A 23,155-nucleotide genomic window follows, 5' to 3' on the forward strand; every position below is an offset into this window, starting at 1 on the left:
CTCCAATGGAGGAGCAAGTCAGAGCATAAATATTGTAAGTTTCATGCTAGAAATGAATTAATTCCCTTTGGAAAGCAGATCAGTATTAATCTGGAAGGCAGAGAGTAAGGCCATTTTTGGGATTGTTCCTCAAAGTGGACAATACATGTACAGAACATAACTATATATATAGTTATGTATATATATATATAGTTATATATATATATATATAAAGGTCTCTTTCTCCTTGTGTTCTGTATGTAGCCTTGGCTACATGAAGAACTTACTTAGACCCTGGTATAAGACCAAGTTCACTTCTGCCGAGAAGTCAAAGTACCAGAAATAATTAGAGTTCCATATTTCACATTGGCCTTTCTTCTGGAAGGACCACATCCTCTTTCTTGGCCCTTTTAACAAGGAAAATGATGAGCCAACTTCAGCTTGAATGGTGATCCTGGTCCTCTCCCACCGTACATGTTGACTATGCTGGAGACATAACCGCTCAGGGACCATGGAGCACTGAGAGGGGCACAGAATCAAGTGTGCCAAAGCACCTTGTTGGTTTTCTCCCCTCAAAGTTAGGATTGGCTTGGCATGTAATACATGATGGATATTGCAAAGACTTGGTTAGGGCTTAATTACCCATTCTGCTTGAGGATTTTCATGGTATACATCCAATATATACGCATCTGGATCCAGGCAATGTTGTCCTAGAAGGAAATGAAAATCACAGAACATCCCTGAGAGCGTACACTTCAGTGTGTGCACCTCATGCCTGGGTGTCGGCACAGCTCAAACAAGGCCAGTGACATTCTCTCAGCCACAAGTGTACACTTTCAGAAGCTTCTTGATAAAGTTCCCTCTCTCTAGTCTCCTGTCTTCCTTCTATCCTTTCCCCTTCCACTTGCTTCTCTATTCCTTCATCCTTTCCTTCATTATCTCCTTTCCTTTTTCCTCTCCTCTTCTTGCTTCTCCCTTTTCCTTTCCCTTACCCCTTTGCTTCACTCTCCTCTTTGTCGCTTCTGTTAAAATATTTCAAGCAAATATGTAAGCCTGTGAACAAACCAGACATACTAGACACAGTCAAATTTTTTTCCCCAGGCTCACCACATCAAGTCAAAAATATGATAGCTTGTTTGGGTATAAAATGATCACGCAGATGTTAATACCTGCCCTCTAATGATTTACAAATGATAATTTGACCAGGTCTAGAGAAAATTCCCATCACTTTGTTTCTTTACTGCAGAAGTAATACCCACAGCTCAAACATCTGGAAAAGGATACTTGGCACTTTTTAAAATGTAGGATGCTTTTGCAAAATCAGATACGGGCTTGCCTGTTTGCTTCACTCATGTGCCAAATGTCTTCTGAGTGTTGCTGTGTGCCAGGCAATGGTCTAGGGAGATGGGGCTATATCAAGGTACATGACATTTGTCTTCAGGACCCTTCCAATACATATGAACAAGTGTAAGATAAAGTAAACTTGATGGCAACATTACCAGAGAAAAATCAAATGGGGAATATGTGGTCAGGGAGATCTCACTGACAGGGCGCTGTGTTAGCAAAGCCCCGGAGAGCTGGGAGAGTCAGAAATAGGGATGTCTGAGAGGGAAACCAGCAAGCAAATTGAACACCCCCAGGCAAAAGACATCTGATGGCTGATGAGCAGGTCTGGTGTCTGAAGGAAAGTGTGAGATGCAAATGTGATAGGCAGCAGGTGGAGTGAGCTCACCAAGGAGGCTGAGGATGGAGAAAATGGATTGTGCCTTGCAATTCCCCAAAGCAGAGTGCTTGTGAGGTCAAGGAATAGCAGGCAAATGAATGGATGACGTTGTCAGTGAGGCAGGAGGAAAGTTAGAAGCTCAGGTCCTCCTTGATGTCAGGTGATGAGAATGTTTATCTGATTTGAAAGGCAGAGTGAGAAGGGAGAGAGAGACACACACAAACTCCACCTGCTGGTTCATTTCCCACATGGCTGTAGCCATTGTAATGGCTAGGGGCCAGGCCAGGCCAAAGCCAGGAGAGCCTGGGACTTCCATCCCAGTGTCCCAGGTAGATACCAGGGGCCCAAACTGCTGGGGTCACCTTCTGCTGCTTTCCTGGGTGCATCAGCAGGAAGCTGGACTGGAAGTGCAGCAGTCTAGACTCAAACTGGTGCGTTGATACTGGATGCCAGCTTCCCAAGAAGCAGCTTAACCCACCATGCTACAAAGCTCTTCCCAAGCAGAGCTTCTTAAGAAAGGAAAAAGATCACTTCGGGCAGTCTCAAACACAGAATGAATGACCAGCTTGCACAACACAAGAGTTTTCTGGTGACCTCGACCAGACTGATTTTGGTTAGGTGTGAGGGGCAAGGCTTGACTGGAGTGGTTTCAAGAGAGAGAGAGCAGCAAAAGAAATGGGAGTATGGCCACCCGGTGAAAGGAGCTGCATGTGAAGTGGCTAGAGAAATGGGAGTCAGCCTGATAGGTTGCCGAGAGATTGTGAGCATGGCAGAAACTGTCAACAGGTTTTCTGCAGAGGGAAGGGATGTGGTTGGCAGGGATAGGCTGATGACGCAGGAAACAATCCAGGCTCGCGTGGAGAAGGGCCTGATGGGATGCACATGCCACTGGAGGTGCCAGTCAAGGCCACAGAGGGGAGAGGAGGACACGGCATCCTCGGAAGCAGGGAGGAGTAATTTTCTTTTGACTCCTGTTCCCCCACCCTCACTGCTCACCCACCACCAGGGAAAGAGGAAGAATGAACTTTGGCGAAGAGTAAAGACAGGAAGAATCCAACAGCAAGGGTATCTCGGGTGTGAAAGTTCCCAGTTTTCTTATCTTGAGCAAATCTCCAAAAAGAAGCTTTCCCAGTGTCACACTAAAAAACTCAAAAGTTTACTTCAAACCAGCAGTGTAAAATGCTTTTTGAATTCTGAGACAGTTTTAAAAAATCAGGAACTTACTGGTTTTGAACATTTATCTCAAAAACATAAAATGCATCTTAATCACAACAGGAAGATGTTTCCACTAGGGTGATCATGAAATTTAAGTGTCACAATTATTAAAGAAATGCTTACCTATATTTCCTCCAATCTCATATAATCTTTGGTTCTCAATCTTGATAGATTCTGATGGACTATGACTAAAAAAAAAAGAGAATGCATTATAACTCAACACTCCATTAAGACAGGACAGTACATTTGCATATTAAGTAACACAGCCATGGACATTTCCCGATCCTTGATGTGCTACACCTCCCACATTAAGAGTAAGTAATTCTGACAACAATTTCATGTGTGATTGGCACAAATGAGCAGCCGAGATCCAGAAGAGACGGACTCTCCGTGATCTCTGACAGCTGGTTCCAGCAACGCTGCCGCTCCATTCCCAGCAGGCGATGGCTCCTGCCATCAGGGCTGGCCACACAGCAGCTGGGCATTGAGCACTGCCTTGTCAGGGCTCACACCACCCTCTGGCCAAAAGGAATCGGGTTTAATTCCAGTAATATCCAAAAAAGGAACGCAACCATCTCAGCCCAAGTTGCCTGGTGCTCTGCACTTTTAAGGTTTTTAGGTCTCTCTTTATGAGAGGAAATAATTGCCTAACCTCATTTTCCCACCGCCATGCTGAGACAGTGGAATCTGAAAGGCCACTGTTGATCTGCATTTGAATTCGAAGTGACTTTGAGCCTGGTTATTTTTCCACTCCTTAATCGCAAACAAAAAGGATGTATCTTTTGTCTGTTTCAAAGTTATATTTCAGGTAATATCCTTGTAGACTGTGTGTAGTTGTGACTTAGAAAACTACAGCTCCTGCGTACTCTTTACCCAACTTCTCCCAACAGTATCATTGTAAAATACAGGTTAACACAGGTGCAATATAATAAGCAGAATGTTACTACAAAACCATTCAAGACCCATGACACTTCCATTACCACAAGGATGCATCCTGTGGCCTGCTTTTTTTTTTTTTTTTTTTAGAATTTATTTTTATTGAAAAGTAAGACATACAGAGAGAAAGAGACACAGAAAGATCTTCTGTCTGCTGATCTATTTCCCAAGTGGCTGCAATGGCCGGAGCTGAACCGATCCAAAGCCAGAGGCCTGGAGCTTCTTCGGGGTCTCCCACATGGGTACAGCATCCCAAGGCTATCCTTAATTGCTTTCCCAGGCCACAAGCAGGAAGCTGGATGGGAACAGGGGTTGCCGGCATTAGAACCAGTGCCCATATGGGATTCCAGTGCATGCAAATCTAGGACTTTAGGCTACCGCAGCCAGGCCCCCTGCTGCCTTTTCTTAGCACATTCGCCTCCCTCTTCCAATCTGACCCCATATCCACACCCTGCACAAGCACTACCCTATTCCCTTTTTGTTTTTAAAATTTAATTAATTACACTGCATTATGTGACACAGTTTTATAGGCACTGGGATTCCCCCCTCCCCTCCCCTAGCCCTTCCCCCATGGTGGATTCCTCCACCTTGTTGCATAATCACAGTGCAAGTTCAGTTGAGATTCCTTCATAAGCACTACCCTATTCTATAAGTTTATAAGTCTGCATGTCTTTCATTTCAGAAATGTTATATAAGCAGGGATTTGGTCTGGCAGGTGAGAAGCTAGGTAAGCTGTGACAATTATGTGACAATAATATAATTAAAATGCCCAAACCATAGTCTTGAAATGATAACACACATGTCACTTTATACATAGTTCACAACTTTTTGTATCCCAAATTTTTGTACCTAGAATTTTGTATCTAAATTTTTTCTTAAAATACCCATTGGGTATATTTGTGTAGGTCAATTTCTAGGTTTTCTATTCTGTCCCATTGATGTGTATCTTCCACTACACTATCATGACTATCTAGTTACACTTAATATTTAATAATATGAGCATCTTACTTTATTCTTCCTTTTCAGTATTATTTTAACCATTCTAGTGCTTGAGTCTTTATATACAAAATTTTACAATAAGCTTATGCATATTTACACAATGTCTTGCTGGGATTTTATAAAAGCGGAATAAAATCTATGAGGCAGAATGGGCACCTTTTGAGAATATCCCCTAATTCATGAAAATGCGCACGCGCTCTCTCGGCATGTCACATTTTTAGGCCCTCTTCAATTTCCTTTGCCAACGCTTTGCCATTTGTAGTTACAGATCCTGTACATAACTATTTCAGTTTATGTGTGTTTCTTTTGGAGTAACTATGAATGGCGCTGTTTTTTTATGCTTGATTTGCAGCTCAGTTTTTCACATGCTCCAAGGTAATCCATTTTTTGCACGTTTGTTTTTGACTCTGTGGCCTTGCTGAACTTATCAGATCTTTTTTTAAGTGGAATTTTAATGTGGATGATAAGACCATTTGAAAATAAAGACCATTTTCTTGCTTCCCTTATAACTGTATGCCTTTTACTTCTTACCTCTGGCTTGGCACTGTGGTTTCATTTTCCAATACTATATGTTGAATGAAAACAATAAGCACAAACATCCTTTCTCTAGACGTTAGAGGCAAAGCTGTCTGTCCTTGGTCGAGTATGAGGTTAGCTGTAGGTTTCTGCAGCGATCTTTACAAAGTTTTGGAAATTGCATTTTCCTCCTTTGCTGAGCATTTTGTTCAAGAACTCCTGTCACATTCTGTCGAAGGCTTTTTCTGTTAACTGATGGGCTTACGTGATCTTTATCCTTCTGATACATTAAGGTGATTTAAATGCTGAAATAAATCCCACTGTGTCATGTTGGATAGCTTTTTAAGACATGCTGGAGTATGCATTAAATTCTATTTTGTGAGGATTTTTGCATCTAAATATGAGAGGTATTTTTGTCTTGTCTTTTTTTTTTAAAGATTTATTTTTATTATTTTTTTATTGGAAAGGCGGATATACAGAGAGGACAGAGAGGAAGATCTTCCATCCGATGATTCACTCCCCAAGTGAGCCACAACGGCCATGCCACGCCGATCCGAAGCCAGGAGCCTCTTCCAGGTCTCCCGTGCGGGTGCAGGGTCCCAAAGCTTTTCCGGGTCTCCCATGCGGGTGCAGGGTCCCAAAGCTTTGGGCCGTCCTAGACTGCTTTCCCAGGCCACAGGCAGGGAGCTGGAAGGGAAGCGGGGCCGCCGGGATAGAACCGGTGCCCATATGGGATCCTGGGCGTGCAAGGCGAGGACCTTAACCACTTGCGCCACCGCGCCGGGCCCTGTCTTTTCTTTATATTGCCTTTGGTTTTGGTAGCAGCAAAATAATAAGAACTTCATAAAATGAGGTGGAGAGTATCTTGTGTTTCTAGAAATAATCATGCTACAGGAGTGATTATTCTTTTTTTGCTAGATGTCCCCAGTAAAATATTTGGGCTTGGAGGTTTCCCTTTGAGAACTATTAAAATCACAGATTCAACATTTAATTGCTATATAGGACTATCCAGGGTTTGAGCTTCATGTTGGTTGTGTTTTGGCCATTTGTAGATTTTTGTTTCACCAATATTCTCTTTTTTTTTTTTTTTTTGATTGTTCTGCTTCCATTGGGTTTATTCTGCTGTTACTTTCCTACTTTCAAAAGGTGGGAATTTGGATGACTGATTCTGGATTTTTCTTAGTAATACAGCATTTGACTGCCATTTGCTCTCAAAATAAAAACTGTAAGAAGCGCTGGTATAGGTTTAGAATCTTTGGAGATCACCACGTTGTCTCTCTGTTATTGATATCTTGCTTGATTTCTATGTATTCTCCATGTAATTGTTTTGTGCCTTACAGAATGATTTATTTTTTAGACGAACTTTTTTTTAAAAAGATATATTTATTTTTGTCTGAAAAGAAGATTTAAAGAGAGAATGAGAGACACAGAGAAAGATCTTCCATTACTGATTCATTCCCCAAGTAGCTAAAACAGCTGGAGCTGAGCCGATCCGAAGCCAGGAGCTTATTCTGGGTCTTCCATGTGGGTGCAGGGTCTCAAGGCTTTGGGCCATCCTCTACTGCCTTCCCCACCACAAGCTGGGAGATGGAAGGATCCCATGTGGGGTGTTGGTTCACGCTGCTCTACTTTCCATCCAGCTTCCTGCCTGTGGCCTTGGAAAGCAGTACAGCATGGCCCAAAGCCTTGGGAATTTAAACCAATGTGGGAGACCTGGAAGAAGCTCCTGGTTCCTGGTTTCAGTCAGACTGGCTTGGCTCTGGCCGTTGAACTACTTTGAGAGTGACTCAGCAGACAGAACATCTTTCGGTCTCTTCTTCTCTCTGTATATTTGCTTTTCCAATGGAAAAAAAAATCTTTTAAAAACCCCACTATAACATAAAATTCACTGTCTTAATTTTTAAGTACAGTTTCATGGTATGAAATATATTCATAACTTTGTTCAACCATCACTTACCATACATCTCTGAAACTCTTTTTGTCTTGTAAAGCTGAAATTCTATGCCCATTTTACAACAACCCTGTTCCCTGGGTCACCCCGGCTTCTGGCAACCATCACACCACTTTCTGTCGCTATGATTCTATTTCTATAAGCGAAATCACGCAGTCTTTGTAAATGGTTTACTTCTCTTAGCACAATGCTTCCAAGGTTATTCAATACTACAGCCTGTCAGCATATCTCTCATTTGTAAAACTATTTCTCATATATTTTTATACATATTCACATATTTCACATTCTGCTTATCTTTTAATCTGTCATTTTGACTATCGTAAATAATGCTATGAAGATGTGAATATAAATATCGTGGGGGAACCCTGCTTTCAATTCTTTTTGTAACGCAGCCAGCAATGGAACTGATGGATCCCCCGGGGAAGCTTTTTTTGATGTGTTGTGGATTTGCCATCTTGCTTCTCACAGCAGCTGCACCACGTCGCATTCCTAACTGACAGAGCGCAGGGGTCCGGTTTCTTCACACACACCCCACTCCACCACTTGCTATTTTCTGCTTCTGAAAGCAGCACACACCCTAAAGAATGCAATCATTATATTTATTTTTAGTTCTTTGAATTAAAAGTCACGTAAAAGCAGAAGACCACTGATGCATCTATGAATTTCATTTTTAACATAGAGATAATCTGATAGGTTAGCAAAAGTAAACCTTATTTTACTCTGATATTATTTTACCATTAAAAAGCGATAGTTTGAGGAGACTGGCAAAACTTCTACAATAAACCCTTTTCTAAACTTCTAAAGAGTTTTGAAAGAGCTACACAGAGAAATGGAGAGAGGGACTTTCTATGTGCTGGCACACTCCCCAAGTAGTTGCAATGGCCAGGGCTCGGACAGGTGGAGGCCTGGAGTCCAGAGCTCCATTCAAGACTGCCATGTGGACAGGGGTCCTAGCACTGGCGCCACTTCCCACCACTTTTCCAGGGACAATAGCAGGGAGCTAGACTGGAAGCAGAATAGCTGATACCTTCCTTTAGACATTGTTTTGGGCCAGGTGGGTAAGCAACAGATTCTCTTAGTTGTTCTTCATCTGAAAATGTTTTCGTTTCCCTTATCCTTCTTGAAGGATATTTTGTGCTGAATACAGAATTCACAGTTGACAGTTCTTTTCTTGCAGTACCTGAAAGATCAGCCACATCCTTCTGGCCTTCATGGTTTCAGATGAAAGCTTTCTTACAATTTGAGGTGATGTCGTCCTTAGAAAAACTCACCATTTCACTCTGAATGCCTCAGGGTTCTCTCTTGTCTTTGAATTTTACAATTTTTAACTATAATGTTTTGGTTTACCCCATTTGAGTTCACTTAGCTTCTTCAACATACAGGTTTACATCCTTTGCTATTTTGGGAAACCTTCCTTCATATTTATTAACATATTTTCTAGGGCTCACTGTGTGTCCCCTCCTTTGGGACCCTGATGATACTAAATCAAGCTCTTTTGATATCGTCTCACAACTCCGAGGCTGTGGTCATTCTTTGGATGTGTCCTCAAGTTTGTGAATTCTATCCACTATGATCACTACTCTATATTGAGCATATTCAGCAAGGTTTTAGTTTCATCTATTGCATTTTTCAGTTTTAAAAATGAGTGCTTCTTTCCTTGTTGAGATTTCTCATTTTTCATTTGTATTTAAATATTTCATAAATGCCTGTGGAAACGTTCGTTGCGATGGCTGTCAAACCTTTGTCAGGTCATTCTAACATCTGATTCTGTTCAGTGCTGGCATCTGTTGGTGGTCTTTCCTCATTCATGTTGTAATTTGCCTGTAAGGAGTGATTTTTGCATTGTCCTGTAGACATTTTGAGACTCTGGATCTTCACTGAATCTCCGTTTTTGGGCAGGCAGTCGCCCTCATGAGGTTCACCACAGATCTGGGTGGGCATCTATGTTTAGCTGTCTTGCTAGGCCTCGTGTATGTGGGACACCAACTGCCGCTGCTTTATTTCCTCTAAGTTAAAGGGCAGATCAGCTCCCTGCTGGGCTCTGCTGCCACCAGGGCTGGGGAGACAGAGGCTGTTCAGGCTTCTTCATTCCTTCTGGGTCTCCCTAATACCAGAAAAGAGGGAATGGACGTACAGTGTCAAGTATTCTTGCCTCCCAGCACCTGTTGTCCCAGGAGTTTGACGAAGGCTCAACCTTCCATGTAGTCTAATACCAGGAGGGAACAAGATGCCAAGGAGAAGCCAAGTGTGTTGATGGGAATGGATATTGGAAGCTCAGCTCCTCCGTGGTATTGGTGACCCTGAGAGGGGGAGCAGAGCCGGTAGCTGGCATTGCACTGTCTCGTCAAGTCTCATCACCAGACTGTACAGTCGTGACTCGGGCTGGGAATCAGAGCCTGACCTGGCTCTGCTGCGTGGAGGATGGGAGAATACTCCGAAAACACAGAGATGGTGGGCATTGTCTCCTCTCAGTGCTTAGCTCGAGTAGTCGGTCTGGGCCTGAAGGTGTGCAGTGATCAGTCCTCTGCTGGGGGAGAAGGCTGTTCTGGGAGCTCTTTGTCATTTGGGCCTGTTGTCAGTCCCCAGTAGGTTTCTGGAGTGCCTATGTGGGATTCAGGGGAGGACTAAGCAAACTCCCAGAAGTCATCAGTGTTGTTTCTTAGGGCCTATAGTCTTGGAAGTAAACCTCTTTCAGTCTTCTTGTCCATCGTTATGTCCTCTGCAAGGGTTTAAGGTGCAAACGAAAAGAAAGGCACTCTTCCTCCCTTCTTTTTTACTTTAACAGCAGACAGTGATCAGGCGAGGCAGCTGGGAAGTAAGCCTGGGCTGATAAGGGCCAGAACTTGGCCAGTTGACAATTTTTAAGCTGAAATAGGCCATCGTCCTTACAGTGGACTCTGAATAAGCTGCTACAAAGGGTTCGTTGTAGTTGTAGTTCATTTTTATTCGAAATATTTTCTAGCCACAAAAGTTAAGCTTTTGTAACACATGTAACTAAGCATCAGTGGGATGCCCAAATCCCTGGAATCACACTTCAAGTGCAGAGCAGATCTGCCTACAGGTGCTATTCATAGTATCTCAGGTGTCTAGGTCAGCAGGAGACAGAGATAAATGTCTTCTTGGCGGCTGGTATATAAAACGAATCACAGAAGGGGCAACTCCATGGGACTTCTTTTGTTCTTCCTATCCTTCCTTTCTAATGTAATCTTTCATTTAAAATGTGTTTATGCACACAAATATAAACCAATCTATTCATCTATGCACATAAATAACTTATATACATCATCAATATAAAAGCTGACCAAATTTTCAAGTGGATGTATCATGTAATCAGTACCTTTAGCTTACAGGAAGAACTTGGAAGCTGCCAAATGCCTTCTTAGTCACCACACCTTTCATCCCGAGCAGAGAGCCGCACTCCTAACTTACAGATTAATTTCACAGGCTTTTCCTGTCTCCCTTCCCTTCTCCTCCTACGCCTCTCTTCAGTTTTTTCTTTCTCTTTCTTTCCTTCTCCCTCCCTCTTGCTCTCTTTCTTCCTTTCCCCCCTCCAGCTCTCCCTATTTCTAGACACATCTCCCTCCCAAACTTATCCCTCCCACAAATCTGCCTATCGCTTATATAATCTTGTCATTTCAAAAACATATATAAATTGAATTATATAATATCTGTACTTTTGCAATTGCTTTTCTTTGCTCAACAGGACTATTTTCCTTAAATACAATCAGACTTGTTTGTTGTTGTTGTTGAGAGGCAGAGTCAGAAAAAGAGACAAAGGTCCCAAACACTGGGTCACTTCCCCAAAATCATGGGGAGCATGTGGCTGGAGCAGAGCCAGTTGAATCTGGGAGCCAGGGACTCAGTGCAGGTCTCTCACACTGGTAGGGACTTGACTACTTGAGGGAGCAATTTTTTCCCAAGGCATCTATTAGAGGGAAGTTGGAGCTGGGATCAGAGCTAGTCTCATGCCTGGATCCCACACACCAGCTACCACGTGCACGTGGTGAGTTGTCCATGGGCAGCCAGGGCACCAATTGTGCCAGGTTCTACCTGTTGGCCACCCGGTCGGGGAGCTCTAGGGTTTTGGTTCTTTGAATCGCTGCTTAGGTAGAGCCAGGTTGAATCCACTGTGCTTCTGGGATGTGAGTCAATCCTAAAGATTCCTTTGAAAAACTTGTAATCACTTAACAATGCTGAGCACTGAACACCAGTTCATGCTAAAGCTAAGGCTCGGGGCTTAACCAGCAGGATATCCTATTACCTGACATGATGATGGATCAGCAGACGGGTCACATTAGACAGGGCCATGATATTAGCTAGCACTCGAGAACCATATCCGGGGACAGATTCTGTGGGGGATGTGTGGGCCACACCCTGTGGAAATTCTAGCCCCACTGGTTAGCTCAAGAGATGGGGTGGTGATGGACTAAGCTAGGTGTGATCAAGGAACCTGCCATCAATCACAGCTAAAGGAACCCGCAACAGTCTGGACTGGTCAAGGCAGCAGCACCCGAATGTGCATCCTGAATAGGGTGTGGGGTGGGCTGGGCTGCAATGTTCACCAGCTCATACATGGCCAAATGGAAGACCAGACTGTGCTGGGCACTGGCCTAAAACCCAAGGGCACGTATAAGAACTGGGTCGGGGAGTGGATCAAGTGGAGGAACTTGGGAAACTCCCCTGGTGAGTCACAGCTCCTGCTGGTGAACATGTGGTCCAGACCTGGGGGTCGTACAAGCTGGGCAGGGTAGCTCCAACAGTTGGCCAATGTATGAATTGGTAATGGAACGGGATGTACTGGGCAGGACCGAGCAAACCTTAGCCTACAAGTGAAACTAGAAACCAGCATGGAGCACAGGTCATGCTGAGCTAGGCTTTTGTACCTACTGGTCTGCGTGAGTCAGGGATGCTAAGCCACAGTGTCTAAGGCAGAGGCTGGGACAGGTGAGGGGCTGAGCCAAGCTGAGTCAGAGCAACCACTGGCACGCGCGTGATCTATGGCTGGGAACAGGCCTGGTTGGGGAATTAAGGGGACACCCTAGCTGGGTGGAGGTTCCCAGCAAGGGGTGTGTGGGCTGGAATGGGGGCTGCATTCTGATCAGGAAATGGTTGCAGTCTCCCTTGACACAAGTGTGGACTGGGACTGGACGCACCAGGCTGGGCCAGACCCCAACACTGTCTGGTGTTCTAGAGGACCAGGGTAGATGTGGGACAGACTAGGCTAAGTCTCAACTCCTACTGAGCCATGTGTGAGCCATATGTGGGTATGGATGAGCCATGGCTGGGCTAAAACATCCAACAGCAAGAACCAGATTGGGTTGAAGGCCAGTCAGGAAAAGCCACTGTTCTTGCTAGCATAGGAGGTGAACTAAGTAGGTCTGGCTCTTGGAACCCCTGGTATGCGTAAAAATCTGGCATTGGGAGGGTTTCTGATGGTGGAGCCTGGGCAACTCCTCTGGCAGGACATAGTCCCTGCAGGTAAGCACAAGAAGCATGACAGGAAACAGCCCAGAATAGGCCATGGAAAGTTTCGCACTGGCATACATTTGGCATGGGTCAGGGGCAGACCAGGCTGAATCAGTTCACATCATCCACTGGCAAATCTGAGCACCAGAACAGAGTGTGGGTTGGGCCAGATTCGGTCGCGACAAAAACCAGTGCACAACATGGAATGCCAAGGTGAGGTTGCCTGTACCGTACGTGATTGCAGCACCCAACCAGCACACATGAGAACCAGAAAGGGAGGGGGCAGAGCCAGCAGGGGGAATAAGGGGGGGCTCCCTTGCTGGACAGCTACTCCCACTGGAGAGCGTGGGCTGGGATGGGGGCAGACTAAGCAGGGCTGCAATACCTGTGTGCCTCATGTGGACTAGATCAAGGAAAAGCCAGGCTGGGCTGATTACTCCTACTGCAAGCATAAATTAGAGTGGGTGAGGATTGTTTGGGCTTAGCTGCAGCATCAGCTGGCAGAAGCTGGCAATGGAGGCTAATTCTGTCAAGTTAAACCACAGAACCACCTGAAGAGTGCATAATCCGGGAGTGGGAGTGGCCTGGGAGGGAAATAGTGGGCTCCTCCCTCTTGGGTTACCACTCCCACGGGAGGGCACGAAAACTAGGATGGGGGCTGGGGTGGCTAGACAGAGAGGCACTCAACAACATCTATGAGGGCTGGATAGTTGAGCTGGTTAGACGGAACTAAGCTTCAATACCCATCAACATGTACGAGAGCCAAATGGGATGTGGGACAGACTGGACTAGTCTGCTATACACACTGGCAAACAAAGGGGGGGGGCCTGGTGGGGGTTATTGTGGGTCGCTCCAACTAGGCTGCAGCTCCCACTGGTTTATGTGAGGGAGGGCCAAGTATGTACTGGGCAGAACCAGGCTGGACTGCAACACCCACTGGTTCCAGTGGAAGTCGGGAGTGAAAGCAGAACCAACCCAGCAATTGCAATCACCAGCTGATAGGGGCAATGGACTGTGCCGGGCCCTGTGCTTGCTAAAACACACAAGAATCTGGTCTGGGAATACCTCAAAGTTTGTTTGGGGATCTCCCTAATTGAAATGCTGGACTCAGAACCCTAACCAAGAAAAGAGAGAAGAAAGAACAAGTCAATCAACCTCCTCAGCTATATGTTGGCAGCGAAATACTGGGCAAATGGAGACTCTATGATGGACTGTGTCAACCAGTGGATTCTTTAACGATCACATTTGCTTGGAGTGGTGAGATTGGCAGCGACTCACAAATGTTGAACTATCAAAACCACTTGAGCAAGTATTTCAGGGCATGCCCCACATCCGGGACCTGGGATGGGTGGCAAACTGGGTGGGACTTCTCCCACAATATCCCCCTTTACCTCAGATACATGAAGGAAACAATATGAAAATAATAGTTTTACCTACTTTCCTATAGCCCTTGAACCTTTTTACCCTAATTAGCTATGTAAAGATTGTCAAAAATATAATAAAAAATGAAAAAAAAAATACAGGATGTACATCTCTCAGGCAAAGCCTTATCTGCTAAGCCTAACCCCCACCCCTGAAATTCCCTGAAAGGAGATCCACCAGATATCCTTTACTACAGATCATGAAACCACAATTGCTCCCCAATGCACAAATTTGGAACCCTCAGGGCAAATGTTAATCCTTGAATCAACATACTCAGACAACAATTATGATTTATGCTCTTTTAAGGCAACTGGCAGACACACACAGAATTTGTGTAAGTATCATCCAGATCCTAAGGGTTGTTGAAGGTGTTAAAAGCCACAGCTTTGAGCCCGCAAGGGAAACCAGCCTAAACACACTCCTGGAAATCTACCAACATACTTATAAAACTAACTTGCCATAGTTTTCATTCCAATAGAAGGTAAAATTCCTTGAGTAAATGAAGACTTGAAGACAGACCGTATCAATTAGAAATTTGTAGAAATTCCTTTTTAAAAAAAAAACAACCTGTTGTCACTAACACTATATTGTCTATTAACCATCTTCAAGGCAGCAAATCTGATTTTCCAAAGGCCAAATCTGCAAAGGCCTGGAGAGGCTCTTGATGCATGCAAGCTCTGCTCTCTGTTCAGAGCAATGCCTTCAGGTTCTACTCACCTGTTTTCATACTCGAATTTCGCCAGTATGTGCCTGGCTGTGGTTTGACTGTTCAGCTGAATGGCCATGGACACCTTTGAGAGCAGCGGAGCATGGACCCGGATGACTCCTTCTGGCACGTCAGACTGCCAAGACGAAAAATCCTAGTCATTCCATCAAACTAGCATAAACAGGGATCCAAGGACTGCGCTTAAGAGATGGACATCTTCACCATTCAGCTTAGGGAACCATGTAAGAATGACCAGCTTCTTCTAGAAGGAATCACCTCTTTCTCATTTACCAGGAGACTCACTAATGACTAAATTAAATATTGGATTTTATTTTTGCTACATAAAAAAGGCCTTTCTATAATGCCTTAGAGATAAGACAGGGCGCAAACTGGACAACTACATAAATACAAAATTTCTAATAATTTAATGTCCTAAATAAGTCAATTTAAGGCAAAATTCTTAACTTCAATATATCCTAAGAGGGCTAACTTTCAGAAAATTTTAAGGAGTAATTAGATATAATGGCTTCGTCAAATATAGAAAGATATTACATGCTTTCTCTCATGTGTGGAAGATAAGAAATATTGTAAAAAAAAAAAAACCAAGTGTGGATCTCTATTCTTTGGTATATAAATACTCACAAATGTGATTCTCACTGAATTATATCCCTTAGGCTTACATAATAATATATTTCTCTTTCCACATTTAATCTTTGTCTTGATTTCCACATTAACTGATACTAACATATGTATCCACTGTTGTTTTCTTTCTTTAAAAAAAAATTTAAGTTATTTTTATTGGAAAGGAACATTTACAAAGAGAAGGAGAGACACAGAGAAAGATCTTCCATCTACTGCTTCACTCCACAAGTGGCTGCAATGGCCAGAGCTGAGCCAATCCGAAGCCAGGAGCCAGGAGCAAGCCAGGAGATTTTGCTGGGTCTCTCACATCAGTAGAGGGTTCCAAGGTTTTGAGCCGACTTTGCTGTTCTTCCAGGCCACAAGCAGCGAGGGGGCTGGATGGGAAGCGGAGCAGTTGGAATATAAACTGGTGTCTTTATGGGATCCTGGTTCATGCAATTAAAGGATTTAGCCACTGAGCTGTCGTGCCAGGTTCTGCACTATTGCTTTGAATAAGTAGTATGTAAGTGTGTGAGTGTACACATATATGCATGTAAAATGGCAAAATGTGGGCCTGGTGTGATGGCTCCGTGACTAAATCCTCACCTTGCATGTGCAAGAATTCCATGTGGGTGAATGCTCAAGTCCCAGCAGCTCCACTTAATATCCAGCTTCCTGCTTGTGGCACGGGAGAACAATAGAAGATGGCCCAAAGCCTTGGGACCCTGCACCCACATGGGAGACCTGGAAGAAGCTCCTGGCTCCTGGCTTTGAATTGGCTCAGCTCTAGCTATTGTAGTCACTTGGGGAGTGAACTAGAAGATCTTTCTCTCTGTGTGTTAATCAGCTGCCATCAACCTCCTGGACCGCATTCCACATGTACACTTGCAACTGGACCCCAGGAAGCTTGCTGGCAGCGCCACGCAGAGCAATGTGCTTGGGGAAGGAGGTGTCTCTGCTTTCCTAAGATGCGACTGGCCCATGGACCTTGGAGCCCTGGTCTACATGGAACATTCAAAGACTGATGCTTCCCGGTGAAGTTTCTTTCAAACTCTGAATTCCCAATAAATTAGTTCTCTGCCTAGAAGATGAACAAAAGTAAATTTCTATTTGTTTCAGGATGTGGCCTCTGTCAGGTAATCGTTAGAAACAACTGTGTTCTGCAAGGATGGATTTCTTAAATGTCAAGATTTACATGAATCAAATCAATAACATACCCTAGAATGCATATGGGTTGAATATTGTTGCCTCATGAGATATACCGATGTAATAACCTTCGGAACCTCAGAAGGTGGCCTTTTTTTGAAACAAGTTCTTTGAGATGTGATTAGTCAAGATGAGAATAAGGTGGGCCCTTAATGTAATACGACCAATGCCTTAATAAAAAGAGCACAGACATTGGGAACCACAGAGAGAGGGCCACAGGGAGATGGAGGTAGAGACTGTGGTGTTCCAGGGCAAGCTAAGCAATGCCAAGGACTGCTGGCCTCATCAAAAGCCAGCAGTAAGGCAAGGGCCAGACCCCACCCTCACAGTCCTCACAAGGAATCAATCCTGTTAACACCTTGAGTTTGAATATTGAATCTTCAAAACCACAAGAGGAAAAAAATGTGTCCTGTTTTAAGTCACCCTGTTTGCAGCATCCCATTATGGAAACCTTAAGAAATGAATATCAAATATTTTAAAAGAAGGTTCATTTTTCAGAAAAAAACCAGGAAAGCATGTCAGGGGGGTGGATATTGAAGGAACTGCATTGGTTGGGGGTTCCTTGCTCCTTGCAGCCAAGACTGCACACTTAAAATACTCCTTTGATCACCCCATTTTTCGCTAACTCCCCAGAAGTCCTGGTAAGAAACTCCACCCCTCCATCTTTATTATGATCATAATCATCCCAATCCCCTGAGATTTTCAGTAACGTTCCTGACTTGCATCCAGGATGCCTAACCACACTTCACAAGGCAACAGTGTCTTGAGTCCCTGCTCCATGTATCACCCTGAAAATGTCAAGCTGAAGGAAGGTGCAGCCAGAGCGTGCTACCACCAAGGTAGTTAACAGGGACATGAGGAAATGACTTATTTCCTTACCACTCTTCTTGATGATGGTGATTTCTGTAGTACCTTTGAAGTCTTGGTGCCTGTAATCTAAAATCAAAACAAAAACAAAAGCATACTTAGTGTTTAGGATTCATGTTGTGAAAATAAGCTGTTAGAGGAGGTATAAATCAGTGCAGTTTTTTTATGGAAAATATGTTGGGAATATTTATCAAACTATAAAATGCATATTCACTTTGACCCAACAATTTTACATCTGAATCTATCCTATATTATACTCATTTGTGAAAAAGATTCATACACAACTTCATTCGCTGAAGCACAAACTGTAATAGCAACAGGACACAATCTAACTTTCAATAATATGGGTTGTTTCCATCAATCGTTGCATGTCTGTGGGATTTCATGCCAAAGCAGCAAAGAAGGCCTTATTGATTTACATGGTACAATTACCATTATTTATTTTCATTTATTTATTTTATTTGAAATCAAAGAAATAGAGAGATACAGAGAGAGAGAGTGTCCACCCATGGTTTATTCCCCAAGTGTCTGCAACAGCTGGGATTGGGCCCAGGTCTAAGCTGCGAGTCTAGCACTTAATCTGGGTCTCCTACAGGAGAGGAAGGGAGCAAGGATTTCAATGTCTCCTGTGTGTGAATATGCAGGATGTTGGTAATGGAAGTGCTGCTAGGATGCAAACCAAAGCAATGTAATATATCTGAAGTGCTATATATATCTGCCCGTCATATCTTAAGTCCATAAAATACGAGATGGACAGTGTTTCCTGTGTGCTATTCTCCACTTAGGAAGAAGGGAGAAGCACATGGTCATACCTGCTCATTTGTACATAAAACATCTCTGCAGGCTACACCTGCCTGCTTTTCCCTGCACACAATTCATCATGGATAGCATTATTTCTGTCCAGGAGAGTTAATCCAAATGGCTCCAACTTTTGAATTTGTAGCATGAGAGCAAATTGTCTATTTCAATCAAAGTTAAGGACAGAAAGCTAGGCAGAGCACAACCAAACTAAAGAAAGACTTGTGCTCAGTCTCTAAGTACTTTCGTTCCAGAGTGCTGACAGTCTTCGAATTCTATCTTGGTCCTCTATGCAATGAAAACACTGAAATGCCTGACATCCATGTAGCAACATACATGATGCTTTACATACATGATGTGAGCTGATGTTAATGACGACTCTGTGAGAGATGTCTTTACTACTCTTTCCCCCAATTTGTGAGATAAGAGCATTGAGGTTCAAAGAGAGAATTTCAGGCTAACACGATTTAAAACCAAAGCTTTAGCTCTGCATATCATCCTTGTGCCTTTAATATGTTCCAGAGTGAAAATGGAAGAGCAAGAAGCTCCAAAACACCTGTCTGTCCATAGAGGTAATGGATGAACTGGGAAAGCCAGACATATTGACTTTCTCAGAGCTCAGCATACTAACCCAGAGGTTACAATCTGGAAAATGCTTATGTAAGAAAAACAGCTGAATCTGCTTAAGAGCAATGAACTTTGTGGCTTATACACTTAATATTTTTTCCAGCCCTGCTCCCTGGCTCACACCGTGTCCCTGGCACATGCGCCAGAAGAGACAGAACTGGCCTTACTTACGAACAATTCCACTTTCATGTTCTAACCTGCCCGTGGCTCCCAGAAAGCTTGACTCCAAGGGCTTGCCTTTATCGAGTCTAACTTGGAACCTGAGGGGTGCTAAAAGGAGGTCATGTTGAAAGCATTTATGGGCAGATGGTTCAGTCAAAGCTGTCTGATGCTACAGACAAGAACTGGAGAGAAGAAAATATGACTAATAGTGTAAGGAAGCAGTACTGTAGGCCGAGAGAAGAAGAGCTTTAAAACTTCTGATACACTCCTAACAATCTAGAAATTTCAATTCCTCCCCAAGACTGTTCACATGACCTGGGGCCCGCACGGCAGCCTAGTAGCTAAATCCTTGCCTTGCAACTGCCAGGATCCCACATGAAAGCCAGGTCCTGTCCCGGCTCCTCCTCTTCCCTTCCAGCTCCCTGTTTTTGGCTTGGAAAAGTAGTGGAGGACAACCCAAAACCTTGGGACACTGCACTCATATGGGAGACCTAGCAGAAGCTCCTAGTTCCTGGCTTAAGACTGGCTCAGCTTCAGCCATTGCAGCCACCTGAGGAGTGAGCCAGCAGATGAAAGACCTTTCTTTCTTGTGTCTCCTTCTCTATAAATCTGCCTTTTCAATAAAAATATAAAAATCTTAGAAAAAAAAAAAGACTGTTCACGTGACCTAGAAGGTACTAAGTTTTCACCTCTGGAAGACCTTCAGGCTGTGCAAGCTAGAAGCAAAGGCCACCAAAGAATTGCAGAATACCTAGTTAACAGATGTGGCTGGCCCCAAACACAGAGAGCTCCTGTGCAAAGACTAGGAGCAACGTCTTTTCCCTTTGGTTTCAGGCATTTAAGGAAATCTCTGCCCAATCATTAAGTAATCATTAAGCTAACAGAACAGCAGCCACATAAAACAAAGAATACAGATTTTTACAAAATGGGTTTAATAGAAAAAGCACTAGAAAAACAACCAACACTGACAACCTCCGGGAGGAGAACAACGCTTATTTTCAAAGTGCTCACAATCATAACACACCAACATGTCCAGTCTTCAACAAATAATTTAAGAAAGGCAAAAATGGCAAGAAAATATGGCCAGTACACACTGAACTTAGTTTTGCAAAAAGTTCCAATAGTTCCACAAGACACTCTTCCCTAAGAAACCCAGGCATTTGATTTGCTATAAAAAGCCTTCAAATTTTATTTTAAGTATGCGAAGAATAGTGGAAGCCATGTTTACTGGTGATGGCTACACCATATTCTGAGCATACTAAAATTCACTGAACAACCATGCAGTTTTAGAGAGGCACGCACACACACCCCTAGAGTGAGGGTGATTGTTTCCACTGGTTCTTTCTCCAAAATGCCCAGCACAGTGGGTGCAGGGCCAAGTCAAGGCCAGGAACCATTTGGGCAACCCTTATGAGTTTACCAGGAGTATTGGCAAGGCACTGGATAGGAAACAGAATCGCCAGGACTCAAGTCTATCTAGGATGCTCCATGGGAGCCGTGTTCTGCGTATAGAAAGCTAGCGTTGCAACTTTCATCCTATGGTGGCACAGCACACACCCCGGGCCTCCCTTTGAGAAATGAAAAGCTTGCTGGTGAGTGCCTCCATGCCTCATTTGCTCACGTTACCTCCCGTTCAATGGTCTTTCTCCGAAGCAGCTTTTTCACACTTGGGAGCTGCTTCTTTAACAACATGGTGGCTTCATTCATTCTTCTTACTTGGGTGATTAAGAAGGATGGCACCTGGAGAAGAACACAATTTTGAGTGGAGAACGAACACTGTACCTCCCTAGCACATTCTGCCTTCAGTTGTGGTAACTGATTGAGTTAATATCTCAGAATATTCCGGAACTTGGGTATTTCAGATAGCTGTGGCATTTGTCCTTGTACAGAAAATCTATCAAGATTACAGTCTCATGAGAAAATCATGCTAATCAGGAGCTCTTCAAGAATGCACAGGCATCCTCTGGTATTTGCAGAAGGCTGGTCCCAGGACCCTGATGGAAAGCAAAATGTGCAGATGCCCAAGTACCCTAAAAACAGTATACATGCATATAACCCATGTTCATCCTCCTACAGACTTGAAATCATCGCTAGATTCCTTATAACACCAAACACAATTCCCACATGGACAGTCATAATGCTATATTGGTTATCAGATAATGTCAAGAAAAAATCTGTACCTGTTCAACATAGATGTAACTTTCCTAAAAAGTATTTTTGATCTGTGGTCGGTTGGAGGCTTGAGTGTGCAGCCCACAGCCGTGGAAGGACATCACAAGGAACCTGGGACGGTTTCCCTGCATTCCCTGCTGATGACTAAGCCAACTGCTCCATCACAGAACCATTCTGGTGTGTGCAGCCTTCCCAGGAACAGGATACTGACCAGCTGTCACTCACCTTCCACAGAATCTTCTGGTACTTCAGCATGAGGCGGATGATGTGGGCTGCAGTGTTTGCTAACAGTAATTCTTCATGGTCAGAATGTTTGCTTCTGCTGAAGAAAAGGTTTGGTGCCATTATAGTTGAAATGTTCCACATGCTCATGCGGTTTTTGGCTTCATTGGCAACCACTTTGTTGAAGAATGTCATGAGCGCCTAACAAGAAAAGGACTAAGTCACAGGATTGTAAATGATCAAAAGGCAACACGATTGCTACCACTCATTTCTAAACCCATTCACTGGGCTGTGAGAAAATGGCATGAAGTCTGATGGCTAAACATGTCATGTTTCCCATTCGATTCCTCAACAATGCTAAGAAGAGACATCACCGGTTGATTAACTATCCACACCAGTAGCTCCAGTTTATGCAGGTTATTTTGTTGTAGTTTCTACAAATAAATTTGCATTTTCTTCTTCTATCTTAAATGGGTCTTATAAAAATATCAAAATTAAATATAAGCCAGACAAACATTGCACCGCAAACAATCATGAAACATGGACTATGTTGTGAAGGAAGAAAAGCAATTTTAAAAAATCTTTAAATGAAAACATTACTGTTGAAAACTATTTGCTGTCTCCCTGGGAGAGGAAAATTCATTTAAGTAACATTAGGTTCTCATCCATCAGCTGAAACATAAACCCACCTGAAAAATTTGAAAATATTTACTACTGTGACACGTACTTGGCACAGCAGTAAAATCACCCTTTGGGAGGCCCAGATCCCATGACAGAGTGTTTGTCATGAGCCCTGGCCAGCCACCTGCTGCTGCGTACCTTGAGACGTACCTGGCTCAAGCACTTAGATCTCTACTGCCTATGTGGGAGACCAGACTGAATGTTCGTTAAAAAAGGTAATAAAAAGAGAATTCATGGTGCAAAAAATTTGAAAGTGAGGCATAGTTTTTTGTAATGTGCAATTTGATGAACTTCTCTTAGACTTCTCATACTTCTAACGTAACATTATGGTCTCATTTACTTCTGGCACTGTTCTGTTTAACTATACCCAACACCTAGCTCAGTGCTTGGCATGTGGTAGACACTCGCTAGGTCCTGAAGGACTAGATGAGTGCAAGGCGAATCTTCAAGGAAGAATCCAGGCTTTCTATTTGTTCTGACATGCTCAGGAGGATGTCAGCGGAAGCCTGGGAGGACGGGGGTTGGCAGCATGCTTCAGGTGAAACAGCGAATTGTCACCTCTGTGTTTATTTTTTCCTCTGAGCACTAAGAGCCTCTGATGACAGGCCATGACATCGAAAAGGACATACCTGGGCTGTATCCCTGTTAGCGTCAGGCAGTGCCATGACCATGAGGTGCAAGGCTTGAAGTTGTACTCTGATCTGAAGCCCTCCTAACAAGAAAACAGAAATGAACACATACTGAGACAACACTGACATGGTCTCACAGCATTTCTTGCTGACATCTGGTGGCACAGGAGGGTCCCTGACAGCTTTCAGTGAGAAGGTCTCAGGTTTATGCCCAACAGGGTGCATTTGCTCACTGGGATAGGTGCCTTGGTCTAGCA

The 23,155-nt window shown here is 43.7% G+C and overlaps 1 protein-coding gene across 1 annotated transcript in view; it reads right to left on the bottom strand.

The window, feature by feature from the left end:
* Positions 1-606: 606 nt before the first annotated feature.
* ARHGAP28 (Rho GTPase activating protein 28) overlaps positions 607-23,155 on the bottom strand; it is a 167,730-nt gene continuing 145,181 nt past the window's right edge. The window contains exons 12-18 of the mRNA XM_040970562.1: positions 22,899-22,981; positions 21,592-21,789; positions 20,821-20,934; positions 17,620-17,676; positions 14,925-15,049; positions 3,041-3,105; positions 607-689 (exon numbers count right to left, since the gene is read on the bottom strand). Coding sequence (XP_040826496.1) covers positions 607-689; positions 3,041-3,105; positions 14,925-15,049; positions 17,620-17,676; positions 20,821-20,934; positions 21,592-21,789; positions 22,899-22,981 — 725 coding nt within the window. The remainder of the gene's footprint in view (positions 690-3,040; positions 3,106-14,924; positions 15,050-17,619; positions 17,677-20,820; positions 20,935-21,591; positions 21,790-22,898; positions 22,982-23,155) is intronic.

The sequence above is a fragment of the Ochotona curzoniae genome, unplaced genomic scaffold (assembly GCF_017591425.1).
Source record: "Ochotona curzoniae isolate NIBS_2020 unplaced genomic scaffold, NIBS_Ocur_1.0 scaffold_4812, whole genome shotgun sequence".
NCBI classification, from domain to species: Eukaryota; Metazoa; Chordata; class Mammalia; order Lagomorpha; family Ochotonidae; genus Ochotona; species Ochotona curzoniae.